This window comes from Gavialis gangeticus, unplaced genomic scaffold (assembly GCF_001723915.1).
Source record: "Gavialis gangeticus isolate Ggan-Ray unplaced genomic scaffold, GavGan_comp1, whole genome shotgun sequence".
In the NCBI taxonomy this organism is placed as follows: Eukaryota; Metazoa; Chordata; order Crocodylia; family Gavialidae; genus Gavialis; species Gavialis gangeticus.
The window spans coordinates 23,430,362-23,453,641 of record NW_017729011.1 but is presented as its reverse complement, the minus strand read 5'-3'; the positions used below and the strand labels follow the sequence as shown (position 1 = coordinate 23,453,641).

At 58.3% G+C, this 23,280-nt stretch overlaps 1 protein-coding gene across 9 annotated transcripts in view; it reads right to left on the bottom strand.

Moving 5' to 3' along the window:
* The window catches only part of DAB2IP (DAB2 interacting protein), a 299,614-nt gene that overhangs the window by 5,911 nt on the left and 270,423 nt on the right, over positions 1-23,280 (bottom strand). For 7 of the 9 annotated variants that reach the window (XM_019510851.1, XM_019510848.1, XM_019510846.1 and 4 more), the window contains 9 exons: positions 18,878-19,022; positions 16,674-16,818; positions 14,277-14,513; positions 11,196-11,397; positions 10,405-10,583; positions 7,985-8,858; positions 5,777-5,911; positions 2,108-2,310; positions 180-267 (listed from right to left, as the gene is read on the bottom strand). In XM_019510851.1, coding sequence (XP_019366396.1) covers positions 180-267; positions 2,108-2,310; positions 5,777-5,911; positions 7,985-8,858; positions 10,405-10,583; positions 11,196-11,397; positions 14,277-14,513; positions 16,674-16,818; positions 18,878-19,022 — 2,208 coding nt within the window. The remainder of the gene's footprint in view (positions 1-179; positions 268-2,107; positions 2,311-5,776; positions 5,912-7,984; positions 8,859-10,404; positions 10,584-11,195; positions 11,398-14,276; positions 14,514-16,673; positions 16,819-18,877; positions 19,023-23,280) is intronic. The other 2 variants (XM_019510847.1, XM_019510849.1) reach the window with 2 other exon arrangements.

Genomic DNA, 23,280 nt, shown 5'->3' with positions numbered 1-23,280 from the left:
TGTGTGAAAGCAAATCCATCATGATGATCAGTGCATCATGCTGAAATCCACCCCGGGGCCAGCGTGAGCACTAGTGTAGCACAGTGCAGCCGCAGCCACGGCCTGGGCAGAGCGCTGCCCCTCTGGCTCCTACTTGGAAGACATGCGTGCTGTGGCGTGATGCTGGGGGCAGCACGTACCTGTGCATCGATAATCTTCTGCTTGGAGTCCACGGCTGCCTGCATTTCTGCATGATCTTTCTTTAGTTCCTCCTCCACCGACATCAATCTGGCAACAGGAGAAAGGCGTGAGCTGTCAGCGTCCACGGGGCAGGCAGCGAGCAGAGCTCCCCGCTGCGGCTTGGGCCAGACGGGGAGCCCTGGAGGCCGAAACATCCCCTTTGCACCCAAATCAAGCAAAACCCGGGTGGCAGCAGCACCACTGCCCCCAGCCACCAGCATGCCCTGCACCAGCCTCAGGGGACAGGTCAGCCAGCTCAGGCTCCTTCCCCTCTGGCAGCATCTGCGATACAGTTGTGGGTCTACCAGAAACCAGGCTCAGCCCCACCAGCTCAACACACAGGCCCCTCAGCTGTCAGCTGGTACCGGCTTCATCTTACTGTCATCCCAGGCTGGGGTTGAGCTACAAAGCCCCGGCCCCGCAGGTAACTGCTGTAGCAGCACAGCACTGGGCTTTGCTCGCCCCCACCTCAGTGCCACGGTGCATGTTACACCCAGCACATGCTAAATGCACTTAAAATGCGAGCAGGAAGACATGTGCCAAGTGTGCTCATGTTGTAAAGCGGGGCTGTTCGTCTGGTACAAGCATACACCAAACTATGAAACTATGAAACCAGCCTCCCGGGGTGAATGGTATATATTACTTCCTTGTTCGCTCCTTGACACCAAAGGAAGCAAATCTCTACCCAGAAAATAGGCACCTCCCTCCCCAAGGGGGTAGAGCTGCCCAATGCTCTCCTCTGGCATCACAAAGCGCCAGAGACCCAGGGGACTTGGACCTGCACATTTCTGGGCGGGAAAGGACAGGCACAACCACCTGCCTGGGGAGGCTTGCTAGCAAAAACAAGCAACAGATGCACCCTGCCATTTCAATGCTGCCGTCTCCTGATCTGCTCTGAACTGGTCAGAGCGACCGACTGCAAGAGCAGAGCTGGTCAAACTCTGCTCCAGTGCCTGGCACCGGGATGCTGGTGTCCATGTACCTGTGGGCTGGGGACATGCAGAAGGCAGACAGGGTATTTATGGTGTCATCAGGGAGCTTGCAGGGGACAGCAGTGGTGCGAGGCCCACTAAAAGCTGACTACAAGGACAAGAGTTAGTGGTGTCGCTCAGGCTACTGAAAGTGTGCCCGGGCAAACAGTAGAAGACCGTATTGCCATGGCCGCAGGGGAGCTCGGTTGTCTCAGGGGCTCGTCGAGCTTCGAGTACTATTCAATGGACCATGGGATCTACTTTGTCCCACCTGTGGGTGCACAGAGCAGCACCCTGAGAGTCTGCAGCCTGGGAAGCCCAGACAGGCCTGGGGACCAGACCAAGAGGGCTCTGATCCAGTGCTCAGGGCACGCTCCAGCGTCTCTGAAATGCACCCTCGAGCTGGCACGCAGCACATGCGCTCACACCCTTCCCTGCTTATTTTTTCCTGGCTCCTTGGCTCAGGGCCCGCTGCTCCTCCCTGGACAAGAAAGGTCTTAGGTGCTGCACCGGGGATGGGAGGGCGCAGCGGGAAGCTGCAGGGCGCTGCTCGACCCTCTGTCTCCTCCCCGGGAATCCAGCTGCGTTGCTTGGGAAAGGGCCATGACGGGTTTGTAGTAAACCACGTCACACAGCACCTCGCAGCTGGCCTCTGCAGAGGGCTGGCTCCACCTTGCTGAACGGAGGGTACCAGCTTACTGCTGCTACCAGCTGAGAGTCATTCCTTCAGCCCAACAGGCCGGTGCTGACGGCGCTTGCATGATAAGGCTTTGTTCAAGAGAGCCCCACCTCAGTGGTGACACTGGCCCTGAGGGGACCCGGACTCCCAGCCCCAGGAAAGTGGCTGCAGCCATACCCCACCCCACACACCGGGTCCAGCAGCCCCAAATGAACACTACCCCCTGCCCACCCCGTACCTGCTGATGATCCCCTTCATCTGGATCTCTTTATCCTCCTGCTGCCGGCGGAGCCGCTCCTCGCTCTCCTCCAGCCGGGCCTGGTACTCCAGCACCAGCTTCTGCGTCGTCTCCTCCTGGCACTTGAAGCGGCTCTCGTACTCCTCCAGCTTCTTGTTGGAGATGCGGAGCTTGTCCTGCAGCACTACCAGGTCCTGCTGGTACTGCGGCGCCCGGGGAGAGAACACAGGGCACGTTACCCACCGGGCTCTGCCTGGCCGAGGCACTCCGGCAGCCCCGCCTCGCCTCGCCTCGCCCCTCTCCTCGCCTTAGACTAGCCGCAAACCCGCTAAAAGCAACCCTGCGTGTCTGCTCGACACCTCCTCCTCTTCCGTCTTCTCCGAGCCGCGCTAGGAGCGGTGCCGCGCTTCCGCGGGGAGGCCGGGTCACTGGCAGGTGCAGAGAATGGACGTTAGAGCAGTGGGATGGCAAAGGTGGGCAGGGGACGGACAGCGCAGGGTTAGACGCAGCCGGGGAGGCGGCACCAGGGGCCCGTGGCTTCATGCACTGGCTCTTCCAGTATGTGGCAATAACTGTGTTACTCTCAGCCTCCAGCGGACACTTCCAGGCACGTTCAACCCAAGTGCTCAGCCGGCTGGCAGGCTAGGATGCATCGGCCTCCCACCGGTTGAAGGCAGGGGGGATCTGCACGAGTTGCCATGGCCTGAGCCCGGGGAACATTTCTGCTTGTCAGCTCTCAAGCGGGCAGATCACTGCGAGCCAGGCCGGGGGAGTGCTCCCATGCTGGCCAGGCACTGATTTTCCATCTCGCCAGTGGGATCAGAATTGCCCCGTCTCAGCAGAAGAAGGTCTGGTGCATGAAGCCAAAACCGCACCCACTGGGCTGTACAGACGCACGGACGTAAAGGGTTTTATCAAGGTAAACAGCAGCAAAAGAATCACACAACATCAATGAACAGGGTTAGGAAAACAAAGGCTTTTTAAACTCAACAGAATTGCGCTCAGCTGCTGTCGCAGTTCAGCGTTCAGTCGAGCTTGCTTGGATAAAGGAAAACTCCAGTGCATAAATATTCAATGGGAAAAAAAGATTTTAATTTCAAAGAGGTGGGGGCAGGAGGTGGGGGGGACTTCATGAATTGCTTAGAAGTGCACTAACCACGATAGATTTAGAACAAATAGCACGTGAATGGGAAGCTGCCATTGTGACAAGTTTGCAATATAGAAAAATAGCTCAATTCGAACATTTATTTGCATAAAGGCCGAAGGTTTTCAGTGCTGATATATGTAAAGCTCTTTGGATACGTGTTATTATTCACCACAGAAACATGGTTGATTTTACATGGACCTGGTCGAGCGGAGCAGCTGTCCTGCACGTTTAACCTTAAAAACAAGGCCTGAAGAGCTAGGATTTGCTTTTCGGTCGCTGTGGGCATTACCTGCCAACAGAAGCAGGCTTCCCCCAGGGTAATTCCCAGTGTTAAACTTGGGGAGCATCACTGAAAGGGTAGCTCTCGACGAGAGGGAAAAGCCAGCCCTGTGCCAGCCGGCTCATCGCCGCGTCCAGGCGGCTTGGAAATTTATGACGGGCTTGCTTTTACCGAGCCATAAAAGTGTTAGCATTGCGGCAGGTAGCAAGGGGAGCAATCCACTCGATCCTCCTGCCGGGGCGGAAGACGGGCGTCACAAATCACTGTGGTTTTCCTTTAACAAGGCCTCTGCGGGGGCACGGAGACGACACAGATCACACATGTGCCCCGGAGGGGCGGGGGAGACGCAGACGCCCGCGCGGTGCACGCGGCCGAGGAAGTCAGACAGAGGAGGGTGGCTTGAACAGGAAAGATTGAATACCTACCCTAGGCTTAAAATAGGAGCAGCGTAAGTGAGCTCAAATGATAGCAGGAGAGGCCTCGGGAGAGCGGGGGAGTCGCTCCTGTCTCTAGAACACTTGTCTCATTCTCGGTTACCATTCAAGGCTTACAGTCGTGGGGAGAGAGATTATGCTAATGAAGATCTTTAATGCCAGTGACTGATATGACAAGAAAGTAACACAGGATGCTGCATGGGAATGAGACACCCCGCTCCGGGGTGGGTCTTGGCAGGGAGTGGGGTTTACGGCAATGCTGCCGGACGTCTTAATCCTGCCCTGGTCTGCGGGCGCCGGGTGGGGGGGCCCGCAGCATCCAGCCTCTCCGGCCGGCGCGGGGAGCAGAATCCACCTGAGGGGCCCCCTGTTAAAAGTTGAGCCCATTTCACTGGGGAGGTTCGCGGGGAGCGGGCGGTTAGTGAGGTGCAGTGGTCAGTGGCATGCAGTCTCTCCTGAGCACGGCGCGGTCTGCCTGTGGATCGGTGCTCGCCGGCGCGGCTTCCCGCACGTCGCCCTGCTTCCCTGCCCTGCCGCGGCTCAGCCAGGCCCCCTTCCCTCCACGCGGTGCTAGCCGCTCCGTTACTAACGGCGGAGTCTGCCGGGCTCTCCGCTCCCCTCCTGTCACCGCTGACGTGCATTGAGAAGACGCGCGCTAGGTAACGGCCTCTTCCGACGCTCTCTGATCGGACCGGCCACTGCCGCCCAGCTCTGTCCGTGCAGAAAGAGACCCAAGAGGGAGAAAGGCACCACTAACATGGGTCACGTTCTCCAGGGCAGCCCCACGCTTGTCTTCCTCTGGAAGACGGGAGATTTCTCTTCGGGCCTCCCTGTCCCTGCTGCAGAAAGCCCTGGCACTTGGCTTGCATTGAAGAGCTGACAAGGCAGCCCAGGGAAGGATGCCGCTCCAGAGACAGCAGCAGGTCGGCATGGGCAGACCAGAGCACGGCTCCAGCCGGGGGGTCCCGCAGAGGCTGGGGTGAGCCTGGTGCCGGCGCGACCCGCTCTGGGGGTGTCAGCCAGGCTGCAGACAGAGCCGGCTGCGGGGAGAGCTTCTTGCAAAGACCTCCCCACCACCTACCGCAATGAGCACGGCTGGGCTGGGAGATCGCTGACAGGAGGCCCTGGCTCCGGGTGCAGCATCAGCGCTGCCCATCCGGAGACTGCTACAGGCGGCATCTTCCTTACCCTGTGCGCGAGACGTCTGGACTCCTAACCCCGCTCCCTCCACTCCAGCCAGGCCCACGCCAGCCTCCTCCCTGCTGCACTCTCCTTGGGCTTGCCTCGCGCTGCCTGCAGCTATGGCAGCCGACCTCCCTGGATCAGCATGCTCACGCTCAGCTTGTGGACTAATCTCTGAGCTTGGCTCCACAGGCGCAAACCTGAAGCCTCATGACCTCCAGGGCAGTCGCATCAGACTTGCGCCACTGCAACCAAGACAGGGCTCTGGCCCCAGCCCTTGCAGCAAGCTGACGGCTGCTGCAAGCTCAGAGGTGGCAGCTCTCCCTGGCCCCCCGTGCTCCTAGCAAGCTGGGAGGACCGTGTTTCCTAAAGGAATGAAGCCCAGCTTTGCAGGTCCTCCTCCCTGCTGTGGGGGTGAGAGGGAGGGGAGCGGCATGGGGCAGCAACAGGCTCCCGCATGACCTTGCGCGCTAACTTCACCAGCCCATTCCTGCCCCTTCTCCCCGCGCGGAGCCCCGCCGCGCCCTGTCCCCTGCGGGCGGGCAGCAAGGCGCCCGGAGACCCCGGTCCCTCCGTCAGGAAACTCTCTCTATGGAGACACTTGCTTCCATCCAGTCGGGTTTTACCTTTTCTGCTTGGCTGAGCTCGTGCTTATCCCTGTGCTTGGAATCTGGGTCAATGCTCTCATCTTCTACAAACTGCATATTCAAAAGCCAAGCAGCAGTGCGGTCCAGGGCATTGGGGTTCACAGGAGAAGGGGCCTACAATGAGACATACAACCACGACAGAAGAAAAACGGTAACAAAAATGGACATGAAGCCATAGAGAAGAGAAGAGAGCGAGCGTGCGTGCGGGTTCCCTTCCAGCCGTGGCCCCCGCCAGCGAGGGAAGGGTGCCAGCTCCCCGAGCGGTCTGGGAGCAAGCGTTGTCACGTCCCTCCAGTTGTTTTCACCTGTTCCCGAGGGGCCTTTTCAGGCAAAGCTCCCCCTCGGAAGCCCCCAACCAGCCGTCACTCGCTGTCAAGCCAACAGACCTTTGTGGCTCTGGGGGGGTCTTGCTGTGAGAATTAACCTACGGCCAGCAAACACCCGCCAGCTCTCCTTCCAGTCCCCGAGCCCCTCTAGCCTGGGCAGGGTCTCCGTGCCCCCAACGCCCAGCAGTCATCCAGGTGTTTTCCACACACATTGCAAACTCCAACTGCAGTAGGGGAATCTCCTGCTTTCCCTCTACCTTGGCTGGCTCTACCCGCGTGTCCTGGCTCCCTGACATCTGTGATGGATGCACTTGGCCAGGAGGGGTGCAGGACACTGTCCCTCTTGGTGCTGTGCAAAGGACGCTGGGATTTCTCAAGCCTTGTCAATGGCAATAACACGGGAGTTGGCCCCTTGCATCCTGCCATGGTTTTTTCCTCTGATCTCAGACAGTGCTCCAGCTTGGCACAGCTCAGAATCAGATTCAGTGAGAGAAATCAAGCAAAGAGCTGGCCATGCGAGCTTCCAGCCAGCGGCAGCAGAGACTCGGGCCTTCTAATGAAATGGCCACTTGACAGGATTTATTTGCTCTCAAACAGCGTTAAACATGGCTGAATAGGAACAAGCAGTTTCATTCTGATTTACGTGCCCTGGTCACACACGCAGAATATGCAGACTGAAGCTGGGAAAGGCATCTTGCGGGGGAAAACTTTGGGGAGAGCGGGGAGAGGGATTTGCAAACACAGTGCCTGGAGCTTTCCTGAGAGTCCCAGGGCATTCATTCAGCTCAGCAGAAACACTGTGGAACGGGCCCCATCGCTGAACGGGCCCTGGTGCCTCGTAAAGCCCAACGCCCTCCCCACATTATGAGCATTGGACCTGATTACACAGACACTTGTACACGGCACGCTTGTGAATGCCTGCACTCATGGATCAATACACCGGACACAGAACTGCTCCCAAGCAGATGGATAAAATGGCCTGTAGTGGGCAGCCCGGTAAAAGGCTCCACGGGTGCCTTGGAAGAGAGGAGTGATTACACCTGTCCAGTTCAGCACCTGGACCTAAAGGCACCTTTGTGCTGCGCTGTGAGTTACCCCCATTCTTTACACTTGCATTATTTCAAAACATCTCTGGTTGAGGTACCCTCATCCTTGTGCAATTCATCTTTCTACGGGAGCAGTTTGAAACCCGCCCCCCCCCCATATCAGCCTACGAAACCAGTGCCTACATCTGGGGACAGAGGGGAGACTGAACAGAGACAAACGGTTCTTTTGGCTTCACAGGGACCCCGAATGCTACAAAGCGCCTTTGCTTCTCCCTGCTCCTCCACCTCACCCGTCCTAGACTGCATCTGCTGGGGAGGATCAAGGACACGACTGACAAGAGGGGGAGTTTCTGGGAATGCCAGATTGGGCGAAGCGGTCGCAACGGGACAGAGACTCTGACACGGCGGAGGTCCTGGTCCTTGTCCATGAGATGGAGTCGGGTTGACAGTGGCATGGGATGAGCAGCTTGCACACGGATAGGCAAAGCAGTGACGGGATGGTGGGGCAGAGCAGAAGGGCAGCGCGGGCCGTGAGCACCGTAGGGTCGTGGCTGCCTACAGCCCTGAGACCGCCGCGTGCTGGTGGGGAATATGGATGCAGCCCGTGCTGTGGGGTGACAGGAACTTTGCTGCTCCCCTCTGGGGATGGCCTGTGTCTCCAGGTAGACAGAGCATCATGGCAGAGCCCGGCCCCCCGTCCACGCATGGTGCTGAAGGGGGGACTCGAATTCCAATCCTCCCTCGCTCCAGAGTTCGCACCCAGCTCCCCTGCCCGCCCCCAGCTGTCTGCGCTCGGCGGGACCCCCGGGACTCACCTGCTTGTGCATGGTGCGCTGCTTCATCTCAGGGCTGTCGCCCTTGGAGGAGGAGGACTGCTGCCGCAGGCGGGCCCCGCTACCCGGCCAGTCGGGCGAGGAGGACATCATGCTCCCACTGGATGGGCGCTGGTACTGGACCGTGTTGAGCAGCGAGGGCGGCGTCCTGCCCCTGGTGACGGGCAGCGGGGGCGGGGGCGGCTGGTCTATCCGTCTCTGTGGCCCGGCGCTGTTCTGCCGGGGCATGGTGGGCTGCCCGCCCTTCTCCGTCAGCGAGAGCTGCCGGCGGGCCATCTCCCCCGTCCGCCGGGCAAAGTCCTCGGCTGCCGCAGGCGCGGCGAAGCCGTGCTTGTTGGCTGTCAGCTCCTCGCTGTTGCTGTGGGAGCTGAGGGAGCTGTGGCACTCCGAGCCCGAGTCCCCCAGGCCCCGGGGCGACAGCGGCAGCCCGGCAGCCATCTGGTACACTGGGTTTTGGAAGGACAGCGGTGCCAGGAGTTGGGGCCGGCCAGGAGCGCTCTCGGCATTGGGGGTGGTGGGGGTCTGGCCGACCCGGCGCACCGTGGCCATGCCTGCCACATTGTTCTGCTGAGTTCGTGTGGTCCATACGCCCTGTAACTGCCCCATGGACGACTGACTGTCATTGAGAGAGTCAGCAGTCCCGGGCGCGTTGGCCCCGCCGTCCAAGACGCGATTGTCCTGCAAGTCCACCATGGACAAACTCTTGCTGCCATTGGACATCTGCACGTCAGGCTCATTGGCCTCCGAATAGCTGGAGCTGCGGGCAGGGGAGGGCTGGGCCCCAGCAGACCTTGTGACAAAAAACAAGTCCTTGTTTTCAGGGGTGGGAGACGGTAACCGGGTGAAATCTATCAGACTGCAGGGAGACAAAGGCACAAGGGGAAGGGGGAAGAAGAGAGAAGATCGGTGAATGCTACACTGCAGCAGCAGACTGCTGGGGAAAACGGCATCGCCAGTTGGGCAGAAACAAGCCAGCATGCGGGGGCTCTGCCTTGCTCCATCGGGGAGGAAAAGCCTGGGTAGAGGAGGGCACAACACGCCTGGAAGTACCCGTGTGCTGCTGGGCTGTCCTCCGTGCAAGCGGGGAGGTGTGGGCATCAGGGCTGTGGCGTGAGTGAGGCCATGGTGAAGAGCAGGAGGACACAAGGGTCTAGCTGGGTGCAGGACAGAGGCCCTGTCGGGACGTGCTCTGGGGAGCGCTCCATCAGACACTACAACCGCTGTCAGTCATCCCGCCCAACACCGGCCCTTTGCTCAGGTTGAGGCAGACGGACAGGCGGCTGGGGAAATCCACGGGAACAGAAAGAGCGAGTGGACTCTTATATTGCAAGCTCTTGGGGGCAACGATTCCCTTTGTGTACTGTGGTGTTAGTGCCCCACACACTGGCAGACACTCAGGTAGACCTAGGCACCTATATGCTACCACACTGCAAATAGCAAACAGCAGAAAGGCAGACAGCTCAGGGGGCTGAGGACCAGACCCGTGCTCCTCCTGCTGCCCCAGGTGGCTGCATCGATTTGCAGTGGCTAACACAGAGACGGCTTTGCAGCAGCTTAACGCAAACGCACCTCTGATCAAAGACGGCGCGTTGGCGAGGCAGTGTCGGGACCGGCACACGCCGTTCTTAGGAGCTCTCCCTGGCTCAGCATGGAAACAGCTGTACCCCATGCTGGGATGCATTAGAGATGAAAGCTCTGAGCGGAGCCAGTCCGGCTGCCTCACGCCGTCTTTCATCCATAATTAAATTGTTAAGTAATGGGCGTTTCCATTTGAGATCCGCTCTGCATCTGTGTGGGCTCCGATTCACCCTCCACCAGCACAGGGACAACTCCCTGGATAGGTCTGCAATGGAGTCAGCGCCCCCCACAAATGCTGTTCCTCCCATCATGAGCCCACCCGGCATGCACTGGGGGACTGCGCCGGTGTGTTATTGCTTAGGGAAAATAGCTAGGGTTTTGGTGCATCAGTTCTGATATAACACAGGCAGGGCGGGAGGAAATCCCTGACCCGCAAGCTCCTAGCAGAGGGGGTTCAGGTAGCAGCCAGGGAGTTAGATCTGACAGCAGTTCAGTGCCCCGTGAGCTGGACAGGCCCAGCCTTGCAAACCTTTCATGGCCGGGAGCTCCCAAGGACGGTGAAGGCCACCGCATGCACTGTACATGTTCACAGGATGGGCCTCTCCAGCGCTCACAAGAAGGGCCAGGGGAGAGCCGAGCTGTGACCGCAGGCCGAGCGGACAGGAGAGCAGTCCTGGATCCCAGGCTCGTTTTGCTCAGCACCTCACCCTCCTTGGCAGGCAGCACAAAGAGAGCGGATCCACACCCAGGACCTAGTGCCCAGCCTCCCGGAGGCTTTCCTCCCGACACGGCACAGCCTCAGGCTCTCTCGCACACGCTCTTACCCAGATAAGTCATTCTCTATCACCATTTTCTGCAGCCCTGCAGAGATGCTGTTGCCAGCACTGGGCGTCGACACGGTGTGGTCGGCCGTGACCGAGACCTGCACGCACGCCGGGTTATTGAGCGCCGTGTTGACGTCCCTCAGAATCCGAGGCAGAGGCCCCAGTTTCGTTGCCATGGCCTGGAGAGGAACAGGGAGAGGAGCGTTTGCTGCTGCTTTTCCATGTAAAGGGAAACCTGGGCCCTCAGCTGTTCATCCACACCCGTGTGTGGGCCTGCGGCTGCCCTGGGACGAGGGGGCAGGGTGCCTGGAGAAGGCACGTGCTCCATTGTGTGTTTTGAACAGCACAGAGCAGGCTCATGGAGGATCCAAGTGCAGCCCGGGCTCTCCTGACCTCTGCAGAAAAGCTGCAATGAGGAGGCACATCCAGGCCCTTCCGGGGCACTTTGCTCCCTGAGACAATAGCAACGCCTAGTGCTCAGCACAGGGGACTGAATGGCTGTGGCTCCCGAGCCCTCATCCCTGCCTTGATTTCACCACAGTGCAAAGGATTTGCTTAGACCTGCTTGTGTCACAGGGGCTGCAAGGCATGAGCCGTGCTGGCAGCAGGCACGGCTCCTGCAGAAGTGCAAAGTGCTAATGGCTGGAGCTGGCACTACCAACATACGCCTTCCAGGGACGCAGTACTGGCCACTCTTGCGAGCAGTTTGTGCGCCAAAGCCGGGTGGTATGGTGCACACAAACCTCCTGGGGACTGCCCGGGCTGGCCCCACGCGCGCCCGCAGAAGGTACCTGTTCAAGCTGAGAAATGACCTCCCAGAGCAGAGAGTGCAAAGTGGACAGTTCCCGGCCAAGGTCAATGTAGCCTTCAAAGCCAGCTGTATTGGAGATGGTCTCAGGATTGGAAATTTCCAGGAGGAATCGCTGCATATTCGTCCATTCGTGCTCCAGAAACTGGTTCATAAAGGACATATATTCCTCTTTGCTGCCAAATCTATGAAGACAGGTACATGGATCTTAGACAGAGCCTGTGATCATTGAACATCCCATACGGGAGCATCCCATACAGGAGCAGGTCGAAGCCTTGCTTCCAAAGTCCTCTCCTCTTGCTGAGCCTTTAAGATATCCAGTGAACGAACACACTGCTTAGGACCCAGGATCATTTAGGGCCTAGGAAAATACTTATTCAAGTGAGATCTGGACCTTGGAAATCAACATGAAAGCTTGACAGCAAAGCTCTGTTTGACAGAGGAGTACATCCCACCCTGTGCTGTGGACATGTCCCTGATAGCCAGTGAATGCTATTGTTTGCTCTCAGTTAAGGAGCCCATCACATTAACTGTAACCCTGGGAATGGCCAGGAGGTGAACGAAGATAAGCCGGGAACCCTACAGTGCCTCATCCCCATCTTTGATATCTGGGATGAAGACGGACTCAGAGAGGGCTCACCCTCCGGTTTTGCAGACCAGAGGTGCCTGCACCCATAATCCAAACGCCCCTGAGCTCTGGGGCATCTCTTGCAGCTGGAGGCTGGCTCTGCTTTTGCCCCTCTGCGTCAATGCCAAACCCAATAAAGAAACAGAAGCTTTTCTTGGTTTTTTTGGACTCAAGCAAGCACCTAAGATCCTGTGCCCATTAGGACCTAGCATTGGGGCTGGCTTGAGCAGCCATTGCAAATGCACAGACTTCTTATTCCCAGTGTGTTGCTGACCAGCGCTGGAGTGCACCTGCCTGTCCCAGCCTCTCTGCCACGGGCAAAGCGACAGGCCACAGATGAGTGCCAGGATGCTGCAGCCACCCCAGGGCACCAGCAAACAACGTCACTGCTCACAGCCCTCCTGCCAGAGCAGGCGAGCCGCGTCTCCACTGTCTGCACGAGAGAGACAGCGTCTGTTCCCAAGTGTGAAAGCTGGGAAGGTGCGGATGTGCCTGGCATGCGAATGCCTTGAGAGTCAAGCTTTGAATACACTTATTGCCAGGTAAGCAGAACTTGAAATGGAGATGCAAGGGTCTCGCCGCCCTTTTCTTGGGAGACTTTGTGCTCAAAAGCTCGTCCCAGATCTCACCCATCTGTGCTGCTGGTCCGATAGAAGATATCACCCCCTTAAATATCCCTGCCCCTTGCATGTTTCCTGGACTATCCTGGCTGCAGCATCGCTTGGCTCTTGGGCAAAGACACGTCATCACAGTCCCTGTTACATTAAGAGCAAAGCCAAGACACTTCAAATGGCTCCAGAAGAGTTGGGGGCGCCTTCCTGCTTTAGAGCGGAGAGCAGGAACTGGGTTGAATTCACAAGCACTCTCTCTCTCAGGTGTAGACTTGTTATGAGTCACAAGTCAAACGAATGTGGTGTCTCAGCCAGGCCCTGAGCTCAAACCCAACAACAGGGCATGGCTACTGGCTCAGGTGCACGGACCGGTTGGCAGAGCCCAGGGTACCGCTGAGAGTGGCTGTGGGCACTGACAGAGCAGGCTGCGCCTGGGACAAGGCAAAAGCAAGCCAGGCTGAAGGCAGGGCAGGCCAAAACGGGGATGTCCAGGCATGCACTCCACGCACAGCCTAGCTATGGCCAGCTGAGCCTTGCTGCCTCTGCGTTTGTAAGCACCTGAAGCCAAGTAACACAAAGCAGCACTTTGCAATCGGGCACGGGATGCCCCATCCCTTTGTCAATGGACCCCATCCTCTTGCAGGGCTGGATTCTTCTCTTAGACTCGAAACCTGAAAACCTTTGAGCAAAGGGGAGGGCAGATGTACAGAGAGGGCCTGTCACCCGGTGTAACACACTTGCACATCTCCTTCCGTGTGCGTGCATGCATGCCCGCGTGGCTGGCTGCCAGGCTGCACATTCGACTCGTTTCCACATCTAAGAAGCTTTAGACTGGAGTTGTCCGTGCCCGTTTCCGAGAGCGCATTGGTTTGTTATCAGAGCTCAGGATAAGGAGCTCAGAGCTTCTACCAGAACCGGTGGAAAGATTTTCAGAAATCTCTTGCTTTGTTTCCACCAAACCTCTGTGCTTAGCTAGAAATTGATAGCTTCCCCAGCTCCTTTTCATAGCCTCTGAGTTCAGAGGAGCTCATTTCAATAACTACGAGGCTCACTGAGCTCAGGTCCGGGGAGAAAAAGCTTCCCTACATGTAGGTCCACTGACACTGGTGGTATCTAGGGTTTGGTCACAGCGGTGCCTCCAGCGGGACAGCTAAAATCCACACACCTTCGGTCATGGCAAGCGAGGTGCCTTCTGTACCAAGCCTGGCCAATTTAGAAACCAGGCGTTTCAATGACGGCCAATCTGCCACTCTGGGCTGAGAACAGACCATTGCCCGTTGTTTTGGAAAATAATGGGTGTGTGGCTGCAGGGCAATGACCCTGCAGAAGAAGCAGAGGTGTCTGTGCAAGCCCCTCTACCTAGGGCTTGGCCGCAGCCTGGCGTCCAGTTACCTCTGGCTACGGCCTGTCCCGCAGCAGGAATTCAAACGGCCCCTCAGCCTCTGCGCAGCGGTTTCCCACCTGCAGCTGTTCCACGGTGCAGTGCAACAAGCAGGTCTCAGCCTGGCTGCCAACACAGCCCCCACACATGGCACTAACTGCCCCGCCAGCTGCTCATCTCGGCAATCCCACCACACCCTGGTCCTGCTTCCCTTGAGGTCCCTGTCCATATCCCCCCACTTCAGGGAGAGCGGGGTCCCCACGGCTCAGGCTGCAGGATGCTGGCAGTGTGGCACAGGGATGCCTGCTCCATGCTGCCACACAGGACAGGGGCCTTCAAGGTGTGTGAGCCCAGCACCGAGCACGGCCTTCAAAACCAACGAGACTGCAAGTCCGCCTTCCCTTCGCGCTCTCCCAGCTCAGCCCTCGGGCCCCCCAAACTCACTTTGCAAAGTTGGCGAGGTTCTGCGTGACCTTGGCAATGAGGGTCAAAGTGCGTGCAGTGCGGTCGTCGGGGTACTCCTGGAGGAGACTGAAGAGGGAAGGGGACATGATGGCTGGACAGAGGAACCGGAGGAACAAGGAGGCACTGATGAGGCGCTCGCTGATATCCGGGCGGCCACGGTTGCTGCACTCTTGTCTCCACGAAGCAAAAACCTCTTTGAGCTCCCTGGGGAAGACGCTGCCAAGAGAAGCCAGGGCTCGTCAGTTCAGGACTAGGCATCTCGGGCTGCTCTTGGCAAGGAGCCGCCGGGATGCTCTGCCTGCCAAGAGGAAGGACTTGCCTACCAAAACCCCTTTCCCTCTGGCTTGTTCCCAGGGCACGAACTCTGGCTCTTCACCACCGGAAGCCTCCATCTCTACATCTAAGGGAGGAGCTCATCTAACAGACAGCAGTAGTAGGTCCTTACCCTCTGGCGGAGTACCCAGGGGACTGTATGGGAACATTTCCGGCTGCAAGAAAAGCAGGCCAGGAACTGCATTTGGGACTTAAGGCCCATTCGTGCCCATTCCTGGCCAGCTCCCTGGGCTGGATGTTTGGCCTTAGCATTAAAAGCCTGCTGTCTTGCGCCTGCCCCGCTGCCATCTTCCCACCTCTTCCTGGTCCACCCGTGCTACTGATCTGCTGGATACCCCCACCCGAAGGGCGGCTGGACAGTGGATCCCACCGCACCACGGCTGGTCGCTGGCGCAGGACCGGCACTCCCAGGAAGCCAGCTGGCCCCACGTTTGCAAAGCAAAGCGATTCAACTACAGCACCCAGTGGGAGATGGATGGGGGGTCTCTGCCCACAGCTCACCCGAGAGCAGCCAGTTTAGCCAACAGCAGGAGCCCTGGTCTCTGCAGGGCTCAGAGGGAAAATGCACGGAGCGTGCTGGGTGTCCTGCCTGGCATGGGCAGACAACACCACACAGGCTACGCCCAGCCTGGGACGCTGCTCTGCCCAGGACAGTGCCACCCATCAGCCATGACTATGAGAGGGGCTCTGACCTGGAGCATGGCTGGGGACACCGCTCCGGATCCGTGTGCTGCTCACGGGCTGCGGCAGAGGCAGGTCTCGGGGTGCTAACAAGCAAGTATCCCTCCCAGCACTAGCACTCGGGGGCAAGACCAGCGCTGCCCAGGGCAGAGGCCATCGGTCTGTCAGGCTCGGCTGCACCTGAGCTCAGGACCGCTGGGTTTCACGTCCCCTCCTGGGTGCATGTACCCTGCATCCGAGAACCACGCTACGGGTCCTTGGCCACTGAGCAACCCAGCAGGTGAGAGCTCCCTGCCCCTCGGCCAGCAGCGTGCTCCGAGTCTGTGTCCTCGCTAGCTCCTGCCCATCTGCTTCTGCCTGTGCACAAATGTTCCTGCTCCGTCTGCTCCGTCTCTGCCCATCTTGGGCAGCCCAGGGCTCTTCCCACTTGAGACAGCAAAGGCTAGTTTTAGGCACGTAGACTGGATGGAGCCTGCTCGCTTTAAAAAAGGAGTGGTCTCAGCCAAAAGCCCGGTATAGCTGGGATCTGCTGCCAGCATTGCCCATGGAAACCCAGACCCCCCTGCCCTGAACCGCCTTGCTGCAGCATACCTCACACGGCCAAAACACGGCTACCTGCCTGCAAAGGAGCCGAGCCCCAGTGCTTTGTCCCTCTTGCCCAGCAACACTGGCAGATTTCAAGCCCAAATGCTCTGGACAGGTCGAACGGCTACTGCAGAGCAAACCCTCCACCCCACGGGCGCCTGCAGGCACGTGCAGCCCTGGTGGCTCTCGCAGGCTGGGAGCCCGCAGCCACTAAACTGCACAGCGAAGGATGGGATGTGGTTCACAGCGAGGGCCTTCATCAATCACTACCAACTTCCCTGTAACAAGTTTCCACATGCCAAATTTCTGCTTACACTGAAACTCTCCAGATGTCCAAATCATGTCGTAATTATAACAATTTTCAGTTATTGTAGACCTCTTTCCTCTCTCTCCCCTGCGGATGAATCTGCAGACTCTATTTAAAGCAAGATCTTTAAGTCTGAGGGTACCTTGGCCAATCCCAGATGCCTGTCACCCAATTAAGTCCTTGAGAATCACTGAGAACAGCATCCCGGTTACTTCAGCCTTTTTCTCAAGGAATGGCTGAAGAGGCCAATTCCCTGACACATCCTTCACTCCCCCTGCATCACTTGTTGAGCCTCTATTTAGACTGCCTTCCTAGAGCCCCCTCAGTTATTTTTAGCTAGTTATTAATCAAACAGCAAATAATCTGGATCTCTGGCTCCTTTTCATCTCGCATGTGCCAGCAACTGCGTCTCAAGCACAGACAGGCCCATTCGCCAGCCTCGGCGCCCCCGGCTTTGCAGAGACACTGACCAGTAGGAGTTGATGATTTTGCAGAAGGCCAGCTCGCAGCACATTTTCAGGTTGCTCTGATGTTCAGGAAGGTCCGAGGATGAGCACTTGCTGGGGTCCACCTCGCAGTTTTCATCGGACTCATACAGCGCTTTGATAAACTCCCCTGCAACACAGACAGAGGTGGCCTCTGGTGACAAGGCAGAGAGGGATGCTGCAAGTCCCCGGGCATAAGGGGTTCATGCAGCTCCTGGCACACGGGTGACTAAGGATGGGGACTGCAGGGTAGGAGGACGTGGCTGGGCCCGTCCTCGTCCAGCCAGCTGGAGAGCTGTCTGGCAAGCATAACCCACTGTAGCTTGGTGGGGTTTGGAGCCCTGCTTTATGGATCAATACAAGAAGCCCCAGCGGGAGGCCTGGCTTCCCCAACACTACTCCACGTTGGACAGGGTGACGTGAGCATGTGGGCTGCACCCCTGCATGGTCACTCTGCCATCGGCTCGTGGCGTGCGGAGGCTGGAGACAGGGCCAGCCAGCTCCAGGACACTGGGATGAGCTGCTGTGCCTGTGGGAGCTGCGTGCAGCTGAAGGAGAGACCGCAGAGGTAGCCGTGCTGGTTGGCTAGTACCGTGCCACACACGCAACAGCATCATGCCAACGTGCCCTCTCCAATGGCCCCGGACGGAAGGACTTGGGCAGAGCTTGGCTCCTTCCCTGCCTGGTGCACGGTGAGGACAAGGCACCTCCCTGCTCAGCCCAAGCACTTTGCCCGGCTCCTGGAGAGCCGCGGCCTTCCCCTTCCCACGCACACCCCATGGTTCGCCTACGTCCTCTCTCCCTTCTGTCGCCTGGAACCGATTTTAATTATTCACCAGCGAGCCCGTCCAAAGTATCTGCAACTCGAGCGGGGAGCTTGGAGCCTCTCTGCCTGCCTGCCTGCCTGGAGGTGATGCCTGCTGTTATTATCCTGCCCTATTACATGGTTTACAGGGAAGCACCATGTGCTGCTGTATTACCTGGTGACACCAAGATGAATCGCTTCCCTGATAAGAGACCTATGAACAATCATTGCCCCAAACAGCCAGCAACCCCTGCCGCCACCTCCCGTGCCAGCCGAAGGCAGCTGGGGAATAGGCACTTCTCGCCCTGGCAGGGGACTAGCCTGAAAGCCTGGCCTTTCATTAATCTCCAGATTTTTTAGCATTTTGTAAAGGTAATCTCCTCCCAGGCCAGCCGTCAGCTGCAAATCATTAGACAGTGGGAACAAATCGCATCCCTCTCTCCCCTCGCGGGCTCGGGCTGAATCTGTTTGTGGATCCTTCCATCCATCTCCAGACCTAAGATTTTTACCCTGGCCCTTCCAGCGTTTTGGCACGAACCACCCCACCTGCCCACTACAAGGACCCCGACATGCAGCCAGCACCATGAGAGGAATAGCGGCCAGCCAGACAGGGAGGGTCACGCATGCGGGCACCAGGCTGGACCCCGGCCCAGGGACCCTCTGGCCAAGCCTAGGAGACTGGCTTCCACGGGAGACACCCCCCTCCTCCTCGACGTGCGGTGCTGTCCATGCATGGGGATCTCCTCCCCACCCTGCCCCAAAGCTGGGTCTGCAGCTGCAGAAAGGCTGCCCAGAGCCAGCCGTGTTTAAACACCAGCATGGGGTCTTCTGACAACTCGGAAAGCAACAGCCGTCACACTAAACAGACCAATCTCATCCGCATCCCGCAGGGACTGCGGGTCTGGGATGCGACATGCTGTGGGTCAGCACCGTGGGGTGGCTGGATGCTACGGCAGAAAACCTGGTGCACAAATGACCCCTTAATGCACCAATTTGCTGCCTCCTCTGCAAGCCAGCTGAAGATCCGGCTGTAGAGAACCGAACACTGACTTCACCCCAACCCCGCACAGCTGTGCAGCGGGGACCCGGCAGCCTGCATGCTGGAGCATGTGGCCCTCCATCTGGAGCCACGTTGTTTGGCTGCGCGGCCTGCTGGGAGGCACAGTCCCGAGGCAGATACTGGGGCCCTGCAATCTGCTCCACGTCATGCCTGTTTCTTGTAGGCTGCAGGCTCCTGGCAGCCTGACAGGGCTGCTGTGATGCCCCTGGCAGCACCGGGGCCAGACTTCAACACCCTCCCCCTGACATGGGATGCCAGGGGAGGTGACAGACGGCCTCTCGCAGACCAGACCCAGCCTCCCACCCGGCTCCCTCGTGCACGTACCTAAGGCATCCTGCAAGTATTTCTGCCCCACGAGCTTCAGGTACTCCTCGATGGCTTTGGTGGCCAGCGTGTTCTCCCGGAAGATGAGGTGCTCGTTCTCCCCGCAGCGGTCCACCTCAGACATCATGAGGTCGGTCAAGAAATCCTGAAACGGAAAGCCCGTGGTGGGTCACCGTGCACTGTCACCAGTCCTCCGCTCTGCTCTGCACAATGGCGCCTGGCAGGGTGCAGATGCACGATTGCTGCTGCTCTGCATGGAAAAAACACTTCAGCTCCCCCTGCCCCTTCCCCAGCTCCCCCCACATCCCCGTGGGAGAGACACGCCGTCTGTGTGCACCATCACATAGCCCCTGGAAAAGCAACCCCCCCAGCGATGACAAGCTATTAGTACAACCACTGCTGTCACTTAGGCCCTGGTTTTAAGGGTGTCTCCTGCTAGGCTCCCTGCTTGTGGGTGCAGATGTCGCCACTATCTTCTGCAGCTGCATTCAGACAGCTGACCGCACTGGAGAGGGGTTTCAATGCCTAGGGCTGCACCGGTGAATGGCTAAAAAGAGAGCCCTGAAATGCATTCAAGTGCTAACAGATCTCAGGCGATGCAGAGTCAGAAACTGAATAAATCCCCATGGGAGAACCCTTAAAATCCAATCCCACCCAAACGCCTGCTGCCTGCCACCCCGGGGAAGACCGGCTTGCTCTCAGCAGTGGCACCGCGACGAGGTGGGCCTGAGAGTCGGTTTTCCATGAAGACAAAGTGTAGTTTCTGGAGGCGCTTTTTGGAGTTGGTCTACACGCACATCGTCCCCGATGAACTTCACATGCAAACGCTCTCATCTGAAAGCGGCTTAAAGCAAACAGAAACAAATGGCTCTTACTGCGGGATAAAAGCTTTCGCATGCAGAGACGGCGAGGAGCAGGCAATCGGGAAGCAGTCCACGGGCAGGGAGCGGTTCCACGTGCTCCGAGCGCGAGCCGTCAGAGGCTGACACTTGATGGCCACAGTCCAGGGAGTTTGGCATCTCAGGATGGATGCGGGAAGTCTCCGGAGAGGGTGGACATTTGGTCTGAGCTTGTATCCAAAGGCCCTTTCCAAGCAGACTGCTGGCGAGCAGATTGGGGAAGGAGGCGGCACCTCCAAGCGAGCGAAGTGGTTGAGCAGTGCCAGACGGACTGCCCTGGAGACCGTCGTCCTCTGCCCACAGGGCGCTGACAGCGCTCCCCAGGCTTGGGCCTGAGGTAAAGGGGGTGGTCCGGCCCTGCCCCCAGCTGGCACCGTCAAGCTGCCTTCAAGGGAGACAGCCAGCTCCAGTCACGGTGGGTCATTTTGCCCGCGGACGCCGGCTCACCCCGGTGCGCTCCAACCGGAGCTGAATTCCTACAGGCGACCTAGAGAGCGGCGCAGCCCGACCCCGAGCTGCTTTAATCTGCCGAGGTGCTGCATTGCTGGGCCCCTTTCTCCAGACAGCACAGGGCACATTTACCGTGGGAAAACACAGAAAGATTGATAGCGGCTCTGCAGTCCCGAGATAGCCAATTGCTCACACGCAGACTGACAGCTGTAGTGCAGCTCACTGGCCGCCGTGATTGATAGCCAGCACTTTGCTTTCCCCTCGTTAGGGAGATTAGACATATTTACAGGACGTGGAAATCAAATGCTATTCGGTGATAGCTGAACATACACCTCCATCTTCCCCGACACCTTGTCTAAAGGCCAGGCTCCCCGAGCAACCGGCTGCATGCGGATTCAGACCAAAATCAGGCCAGGAGTCGCGCTGATCCTGTCTCCGTCCCCTAAATGAGTCTGGGCCTTGCTTTGTGTGTAGGATGGATGGTCAGTACCCCACCGGACCCAAGGACAGCCGCGGCGGGGAGAGCACTGCTTTCTCCGAGAGCCTCCATTAAAGACAGTGCATGTGGCAACTTTCCAATGATAGCCCTCAGCATCTCCCTGGGCCGGACACGGGCTCCTGACATCCCTGCGATAGCTCGGCCTTTTCTTACTGGAAACACCATGAAAAAAGTGTTCCACGGAAGAGAAAACCAAGGGGCAGCAGGACACAAATGCTCAGCAGAGCGCGTGCAAAAGGTGGCGCGGGGGGCCCCTCTTTGCTGCCAGAGCTCTTCAGCTCCCAGCCCACTAAATAATGCACCGGCGTGGACACTCGCTGCCTTCCACCGCCTCCCTCGCCTTGCAGTAAGGACATCTGCTATTCCAGCGATGCCATCGCTGCACCACAGATGTACAACAGGTATGGGTCGGGTTCAGGCCCTTCGAAAGCCACAGCAGGTGCATCTAACTGCCATTCCCAGCTCTCGCATCATTTGCAGAAGAGGCAGCGTAATCTGCAGAGGCTCCTTCTACCTTCAGGTCTGTGAAGGATGCAGCCAGGAGACCTGAATACACATGCACGGGATTCAGCAGAGAGCAAGACCTTCCCTGCAAAACCTGGAGCAACGACTGAAATGCTGGGTGACCTCAGGGAGGGCCAAGGGGACAGAAAATATTGGGCCGCGTTGCTGGTCCGTTCACCGTCCGGATGGGGACATGCAGTGCTGCTGCACGGCTGCACCCTGGCACCCAGGCCAACTCCGTGAGCTGGCTGGATGGCATCTGCCACGCTCCTGCGTTCACAGGAAAGATGAGCTTTTTACAATCAGTATCCTTGGGAGGATCTCTTCAGACAGACGCGCTCACGGCCCCGCAAGCTCTTGGACCCGGAGCTCGCTCTCTCCTTCCCTTGGCTATTTTCTCTGCGCTTCACCCCTTTTATCAGCCGAGCCGGAATGAAACGTGAAGCCCCTCTCCAATCCCGGGAGCTGCTATCTGTGTAACGCCATCGCCTTCATCTGCCCAGGTCTCTCCCGGTCTATGTTTCAATTCCAAGCCTGACACGAGGTGCTGATTCTTAATTAGCAGCTGCTGACCTTGGCTTTTGCCTGATTCTCTTTCCTGTCACTTCCCCAACATACTAATTATCTCAGGAACGGGGAGTTTTAGAGCTCCGCTCAGCCAAGGCTTCACTTTTTTTGTCAGTTGAGGACCTGGTTGGGAGCAGGGACGCCTCGGCCCACGCTGCCGGAGCCCCGGGGCTGTAAAAGCTCCATCGACCACGGAGCTAATGCAGAGCCAGGCGACGAGGCCCAAAGCAAGGCTGCCCTTGGAGCTCGAATACAAAGACAAGCCCTGCATCCTCTCAGGGATGGCCCAGGCCAAGTTCCAGCCTGAAGCCATGAGAAATTTGGCGACTTCAAAAGCCGAGAATCCAAAAACTGAAACAAAAGACCCAAAAAGACACCAGAGCTGAGAAGACAGCTGGGAACTCCTTGCATGGATGTCACCTGGTACCGACCACGGCCTGCTCGGAGACTCGTGGCAGCCTGTTTCTGGGAGATCTCTAACTCCTGTCCTTGGCCTTTGAGGGCCCTGGGTGCTCATCTTCTGCGAGCTGGCCCCGTCCCCATTCCCAAATCAGAGCAAGCAGGCGTGACATCCAGACCTGAACATCCCCGCGGGGCCTGTGACACGATGGAAAGCTGTCCCTCGCCTCGCTCCTGCGTGGGCTCCCAGGGCATCCTGCCACATCACGCTGTGTGCCATCCTCCTGGGCCCGGCCTCCCAGGACAGACATGAGCCGGATCAGCTGTGGGTCACTCCTCCGGACCTCGCCTTCAACCTGCCAGCAGCTGGCACCCGGCAGCCAGACACAGCAGGCTGCAGAAGCCCTCCCTGGGCCTCCCTCACTCATGTACCGGAGGTTGGATGAATGCAATAACAAGAGCAATAAAGCTCCCTGGTTCAGGAGGAGGGGGCTGGTTTCATTTGGGCTCCTGTCTACGGAAGGAAATAATACACTTGATTTCACTGCGGTGGAGCGCGGAGGGAAGGGGGAGGCCAGCAGGGAGAGTCAGAGGCTGCTTAATAAACGATGCAGGGATTTGCTTCAGCCTGGACCCAGCCGAACCTGCGCAGCCCCTGGCACGTCGCACACCCAGAGACAACAGAGGCTGGAGGCTTGGCCAAATAGATCGAGGGCACGCTGGTGCACTGCAGGGCTGGCTCCCCCCGGCCTTTTAGAGAAGCCACGGGGCCCACACAGGCCAGCTGTGGCACGCGCGCTGGCGCTTCCAAAACAGACCTCCAGAGAAAGTGCATGCAGTTATTAAATGGCCTTAGTGGCAATTAGGCCCTCTGGGACTTCTCCTGGTCAGCTGTGATGGATGCTCCATACGGTCCATGAATGGCAGTAATGCACCTCCATGTTCCCAAGGTTACGATGCGACAGGCCAGTCAGGAAGCAACCACCTTTCCAGAGCTTGGGCAGGGGCAGGAACCTGCAGGGCACCTCACTGAGAGCATCCCCGAGGGTGACTGCCTCCCCCGACCCACCCCTGAATCCCACCAC